Here is a 6,746-nt window from a genome sequence, read left to right as displayed (position 1 = left end):
TCCAGGCACATTCCAGACCACTGGTGTCAACAACAGCAGCAACTCTTACTGCAGCTTACTTACATCTTGCGGGCGGCAGCAGCCATGGTCCAAGATGGCTCACTCCATCTCCCTTTTTATATGTTTGCCGAACCAACAAAAACACAGAGTGACATAATAAAGACAACCAGGGATGGCCACCGTATGTTCACACACCTGAATAGACCAGGGGGGTCCAGTGAGGTCTCACACTGATCCCAGACACTGGGTCTGAAGCTGTGGTCAGCCTGTCATTTATGTCCCAAACAAAAGGCACTTTAACCAGACTTACCTCTGGAGATGACCAATGAGATGACTTTCGATTTTGTTGATTTTAGGTGTGGAAGTATCAGATTCCTTCAAGGCTCTGGGCAGTGATCGATCAGAGGGAGTTCTGGGACCCTGGAATGTCTTAGGTTGTACACCAACTAGAATTCTCTTGACCACCACACTCTTTCCTACTCTGAGGGGCTCTGAGACCCCCAGTGTCTTGAGGTCTGGTCTCTGGGGATCTCACTGGCCCCCCCCCAGAAATGTTGTGAGATATCCACCAGAGAAGACCACTTTGGCATGGGTTCAAGCCAGAAAGTCTTTATTAACTGGCAACTATTACCTGCATGTTAAGGGCTTGAGTATAGTCCCAAGCCTTTTCAAAGTAAGCTTTTAAGTACAAAAACCACATTCTGCATTGACACATTTCAATTAGCAAGAACAGTTAGCTGGAAGGGAACTACAGAAGCCAAAAAGCAAGATTAGTACACTTAGGGACTTTCCCAGAACTTTGAACTTTGATAGGTTAGGTCTTTGTTCCAGTTTTGGCAAATGTTGCTGACTCTGCTGGATTTCAAGACCTGAATGGTACTTCCATCATGGCATCCTTCAGTTGTGCTAAGGTCTGGGGGCCTATTACACTTATAGTCTTCAGCAGCCAAATACCCTGGTAGCTTACTACAGACCAGTTTTGAGATATAACTAACTGGAAAGTAGGAGGTACAGTTAAAACAGGGCACATTGTTTTCACCAGCAGATTCTAAACTTTGGGAGTTTGCCACAGGTGTGAAATACTAGCGCTGCTTTGTGGGAGACAACGCATTCAGCATTCTTCTGTAGGAAACCTGGATGGAGAGCCTCTTGTATCTTTTAGCCTCGTTTAGTCTAAATTTGTTTTTATCACATTTTTCCTTAGTATATTTTAACAATGTAGTTGCTACAGTAGCAGGCACATGAGTGGCAGAACAGTGTTAGAGCAAGTTTCTCCTGAGAGAAACTTGAGCATAGAGCATGTCTGACTCTTCTTCTATCCCCCCTCCACTCCCAGAATTTGTACCATTTAAGCTGTGCACACACATCTGTGTGGCTCTTACTATGTCAGGAAATAGACACGACCTGAAGGGAAGAGGACATGAGGGGTTTTTAATGCTACAGGAATGGACGTGCCAGCTCAGCACCGTGTATAGAAGGTGAGCCCTCATGCAGTGAAGCTGACACGTTATCACCACAGTGAATGTGCTGCATCTGGTCAGAAGCACCTTCTGTACAGGAAGAAAGGCCCATGCTCCTCATACTCAAAGCGGTGGACCCACAGTGGTTGAAAACCCTGGAGTGAGGCTAGGATAGAGCCACCAGTCCACACTGCAGTGTCTCTCTCAGGCAGCACATTTACCTGGGGGGTGTCGTTGGGACACATGCTGCTCAATTCCTTCTGCAGACGGTTAGGGAAGCCCCGAAGCATAGTGCTGCCCCCACAGAGCAGGATGTTCCCCATGAGGTCTCGCTTGAGGGCAATGTCACACTTGTTAAGGCATGACACTGTCTGGGTGTGGAGGCCCAGCTGCATGGACTTGATCAGAGACGGCTTGAAGAACATCTCTGAGCAGAGGAACCTCTCTTGGCCCAGACGGATCTCTTTCCCATCAGGCAGAGTATAATGGATCTCATGTTGAATGGGAGGGATTTTCTTCTCTTCAATGGGGTCTAGAGCCACAAAGCAGCATTTTGTCTTAATGTCCTCCACAATGCTGATCTGGTCCTCAGTGAAGTATTTTCCAGAGCTGTTCATCAAGCTCATCAGGTAGGTTGTCAGGTCAGACCCTGCATAGTCTAGCCTCCCTGTGATGCTGGGCAAAGGATAGCCCTCATAGATGGGGACCACATAGGACACGCCATGGCCAACCTCCACCACCAGGCCAGAGGTGCGTCCGTAGGAGTACATGGACAGGCGGGACTGGTAGGCGATGTGCATTGCAGGTGTGTTGAAGGTCTCAAACAGCATCTCAGCATACTTCTCTCTGTTGGTGTGAGGGCTCAGGGGTGGGTCTGAAACCAGGACTGCGTGCTCCTCTGGGGCGATCTTCATTTCATGTCGGAAGAGGTATTCCCAGATGTCCTGCACTGTGTCCCAGTCCACAATGATGCCATGGTGTAGGGGGTTGACCAGCTTGAGATGTATCTCTGGATTAAAGAGCTCATGCCCCACAAAGGTCTCTTTTCGATTATCCCCAGTCTTGGCTGTCTCCATGTAGGGCTTGCCCACTGTTGTTGAGATCATATGAGTGGGCTTTGGCAGGCCAGCAAAGCCACATTTACAGAAGCCGGTGCCAAGGTCGACAACCACTGCTTTGGTCACCTCTAGCCTCGGCCTGTCTTTGGACACAGTTGACTTAGCAGGGTCTTCCACCTCGGCACTGTCCCGACGGACCCACACTGCTCTCTTTGCTGGGCCATCCTTTAGAGAGGCAGTGTGGAGGACTTGTGAATGCATAGAGGCCTGGTCACCAGCTCTTGTGGCAGGCCCATCCCCTATGTCTGCTGCCTGTGGAGCCCACACACTGTCCAGAGACATACTGCTCTCAGAAAGCTCCTGATCCTGCTGGCCACAAGGCCTGAAAGGCCTAAATCAGAGGACAGCTTGAGAATCTGCCCAACAGTGACATCACTGATTATGACATAATCCAGTGACCAGATGCTTTCTAGATGCTAGAGAGTGGTGGTAGGGTAAATAGAGATACTATCTCTATCCCCATCCCCAACTTTGTAGTTCATTCAGTTAACATTTGTTGAATTCCTGTGACATGCAAGGCAGCCAGGAATACTACAGCAAAGAAGGAACAACAGAATCCTGCCCTTACCTGGTCTACATTCTAGTTTATGTGCACTAGGAGGAAGACACGACTTTTTTTTTTATGAAAAAAAATTGAATTTAGAAAAGATTTTAGAGAAAAATCAGAAGAGAGGGGCTGGCCATGCTGATGTGGTGTAGGTGAGGCTTCCTGAGCTGCCAGCAGTTGTGTAAAGAGCTAAAGGAGGTAGCTGGTGGCAGGTGCGTTAGGGATACAGTAGGTGCAGAGGCCAGTGGGACACAGCCAGATCCAGCCTATGACCTGTGCTGCGTAAACTTACCGGAGCAGCTCATTCTCTTACGGTGTTGACTCAACATCACAAGGACTCTCCCAAAGGCTGTTTGAAAAGAAATGGGACTGGCCCTTTAGAGAAGCTTGCTGACCTCAACTGACAGAATCTGCAAGAAGACCAATGTGGTCGGGGGGAAGAACCTAAAGATTTAGGTGGGAGCGTGGGAGAAGTAAGGCTGTTGGAGAGGATAATCAGGCCCCATTAGGCATGGGTCATTTTAAGGACAGACAGGGTTAGAAAGCACTAGAGGAATTAAACAAAATGACACTAAGTTAGTTCTTACTGGCATCGTCTGCCACTGTGGGGTCTGAAAAGCCTTTCTGCCTCATATTGGGCACTAAGGTGATGCATAGGTAACAATTATTTCTGAACATAGACTTGCACTCTATCAGTCATAGAGTGCATTAAAATCATCCCCTAGTGAGTTCCACCAGTGGGAGCATTAAGGCTCAGGTGCATAGCCTTCATGGCCAGTAGATAGACAGCACTCCTCCCCAGCATGTGCTGCACACGTGTTGACACCTAACATGCATGTCTGAGGCTGCTTGACCATCTCTCTCTCCAGCCGGACACACTGACCCAATACCCACCACTCTTGGTGCAGAGGTCTTTAGACCTGGTTAATTGGTGTGAGTGAACTTCAGTTGAAGCATTATCACTCTTTTAAAAAAAACTTTGCTGTTGAATTCTGAACCTCTACGAGGCTCTGCACAGCCCTAAGAGTTTGCAAAATAACATACAGGAAACGCTGGTACCTTCCTGACTTTCTATAGGGACCCAAATTATCAGTGCCAAGGAAAAGAGGAAATGAATGAATGAATGAATGAATTGTCACTGGGTGGTCAAGCATAGACATGCGAGACGGAACAGAAAGCTTGGGTTCTAAAGCTGCTGGTCATTAGCTCTGTCCTGGAGCAAACCAGTTACAAATGTGTGTGGAGGGTGAAAAGAACAAGCTCCCCCGCCCCCTTCTAAATGGACCACTCTGATGACATCACAACCTAAGTGGTTGCCAAGGCACTGCTGGAGTTAGGCTTTCATTTCTCCTCAGGAGCTCTAGGGTGTGGATGTAAGAAGGTGAGGAAGGGAGGCAGATGGCGACAAAGAACAACCGTAGCCCTAAGCCCGTGGGCACAGCCCAGGGCGACCTTGGAGAGGCAGGAACACTGCCAGCCCCTGAGGCTGGCATCCGGGACACAGGTTCCACTCAAGTGAAGATGAAGCCCAAGAAAATACGCAAGATCAAGGCGCTGGTCATTGATCTGGGCTCACAGTACTGTAAGTGTGGCTACGCCGGAGAGCCGAGGCCCACCTACTTCATCTCCTCCACTGTGGGCAAGCGCAGCCCCGAGATGGCTGCAGACGCTGGCGACACCTTCAAGGAGACGTACGTGGGCCATGAGCTGCTCAACATGGAGGCATCGCTAAAGCTGGTTAACCCACTAAAGCATGGCATTGTGGTGGATTGGGATTGCATCCAGAACATCTGGGAGTACATCTTCCACACTGCCATGAAGATCCTCCCAGAAGAGCATGCGGTGCTGGTGTCTGACCCTCCGCTCAGCCCCAGCAGCAACCGGGAGAAGTATGCTGAACTCATGTTCGAGACCTTCAGCATTCCTGCCATGCATGTGACCTCTCAGGCGCTGCTGTCCATCTACTCCTATGGCAAGACCTCCGGGCTGGTGGTGGAGAGTGGGCACGGAGTGTCGCACGTGGTTCCCATTTCCGAGGGGGACCTGCTGCCGGGCCTGCCCAGCCGTGCAGACTACGCGGGCTGCGACCTCACCAACTACCTCATGCAGCTGCTCAATGAGGCGGGGCACAAATTCTCGGACGACCACCTGCACATCATAGAACACATCAAGAAGAAGTGCTGTTACGCGGCGCTGCTGCCAGAGGAGGAGATGAACCTGGGCCTGGAGGAGCTGCATGTAGACTACGAGCTCCCGGATGGCAAGATCATCACCATCGGCCAGGAGCGCTTCCGCTGCTCCGAGATGCTCTTCAAGCCATCCCTGGTGGGCTGCACCCAGCCCGGCCTCCCCGAGCTCACGGCCACCTGCCTGGCCCACTGCCAGGACGCTGGCTTCAAGGAGGAGATGGCTGCTAACGTACTCCTCTGCGGTGGCTGCACCATGCTGGACGGCTTCCCCGAGCGTTTCCAGAGAGAGCTTAGTCTCCTCTGCCCTGGAGACAGCCCAACGGTCGCCGCTGCTCCCGAGAGGAAGACGTCAGTGTGGACCGGCGGCTCCATCCTGGCCTCATTGCAGGCCTTCCAGCAGCTCTGGGTCAGCAAGGAAGAGTTTGAGGAGCGGGGCTGCGCAGCCATCTACAGCAAATGCTAAGGGGCAGGCCCCACAGGCGGGAGCTGGAGAGCAGATTGCCCCTCGGGGGGCCACTATACCTTCACAGAATTTCTCATAAAAGTTTAACCTGTAACGGTCATGTTTGGTCTGGAGTTCTTGGTCAAATCTGATGGGGGTGGCAACAAGTTGAGTTTAGAAAGAGCAGCCCTGTGCTTAGTTGAGTGTGTGTGACTCGGCCCTTCTCTTGGGAGGCCATGTGAATGCGGAGCTCTCTTAGATTGGCTGTGGCAATGTTTCTTTCCAGAAAGGAAGGCAGCTTGAAGTAGCCCTCCATGGAGCGGAGAGTCTCATTAAAATGCCTAGTGCCTGAGTGAGACCAGAGTGAACTACTCCGGATCCTTTAGGTACTTGAGCCAGCACGTCCCATCTCCTGTGCCAGCTCCGGGGTCTGTCCTTCAGCTGTCCTTTGCAATGGCCTTCCTCTAGAACAGTGGTGCATGGAGGGCCCAAGATTGGGGAGCCTCTTATTAAAATATTAAGAACAATACTCCACTTTTCCTCTCACAAAAGAATGGCTGCATGAGAATTTTGTTCACAGAGATCTAACACAGAGATGCAAAGACCTTTGAGCATCCACCAATCACTGTCTTGTGTATTTACTTCTGACCTGTCCCTCAGGTTAGGCTTGGAGAGTCCTGAGAGCAGGAGGTGTACCCCCATCGTTTGAGTTTTTCCAAAACCCAGGAGAACAGACACCTTATTCCAAGTTGTGAGACCATCCATGTTAGAGGTAAGGGCAGGGAGGCTTGAAGATGCTGGGTCTTGTCTAACAGCCACCTGCCTGGTAAACTGGAGTCTCCTGTTAATTTGTGTCCAAAATGCACCCTTCATTTCCTACCTTTTGGCAAAATTACCAACCCTTCTCTTTTTAAAGTATATAAATTACTTTCACATAATGAGAGAAAAATGGGTTAAAATTTCATAGTAGTCAAACTTTAGGCTTTGAAA

At 50.2% G+C, this 6,746-nt stretch overlaps 2 protein-coding genes across 2 annotated transcripts; one reads left to right on the top strand and one right to left on the bottom strand.

The window, feature by feature from the left end:
- Nucleotides 1-1,537: 1,537 nt before the first annotated feature.
- On the bottom strand, nt 1,538-2,860 carry Actl7a (actin like 7A). The gene has a single exon (XM_055605372.1). The coding sequence runs from the start codon at nt 2,858-2,860 to the stop codon at nt 1,538-1,540; it is 1,323 nt and encodes a 440-aa protein (XP_055461347.1).
- A 1,663-nt stretch (nt 2,861-4,523) lies between these two features.
- Actl7b (actin like 7B) lies at nt 4,524-5,777 on the top strand. Its single transcript, XM_055605371.1, has one exon. It carries the CDS (start codon nt 4,524-4,526, stop codon nt 5,775-5,777), a length of 1,254 nt encoding a protein of 417 aa, XP_055461346.1.
- The last annotated feature ends 969 nt before the right edge of the window (nt 5,778-6,746 follow it).

This window comes from Psammomys obesus, unplaced genomic scaffold, assembly GCF_907164565.1.
Source record: "Psammomys obesus unplaced genomic scaffold, mPsaObe1.curated_primary_1811, whole genome shotgun sequence".
NCBI lineage: Eukaryota > Metazoa > Chordata > Mammalia > Rodentia > Muridae > Psammomys > Psammomys obesus.
Note: the sequence above shows the minus strand (reverse complement) of the source record. Positions and strands in the feature narration are given on the sequence as shown.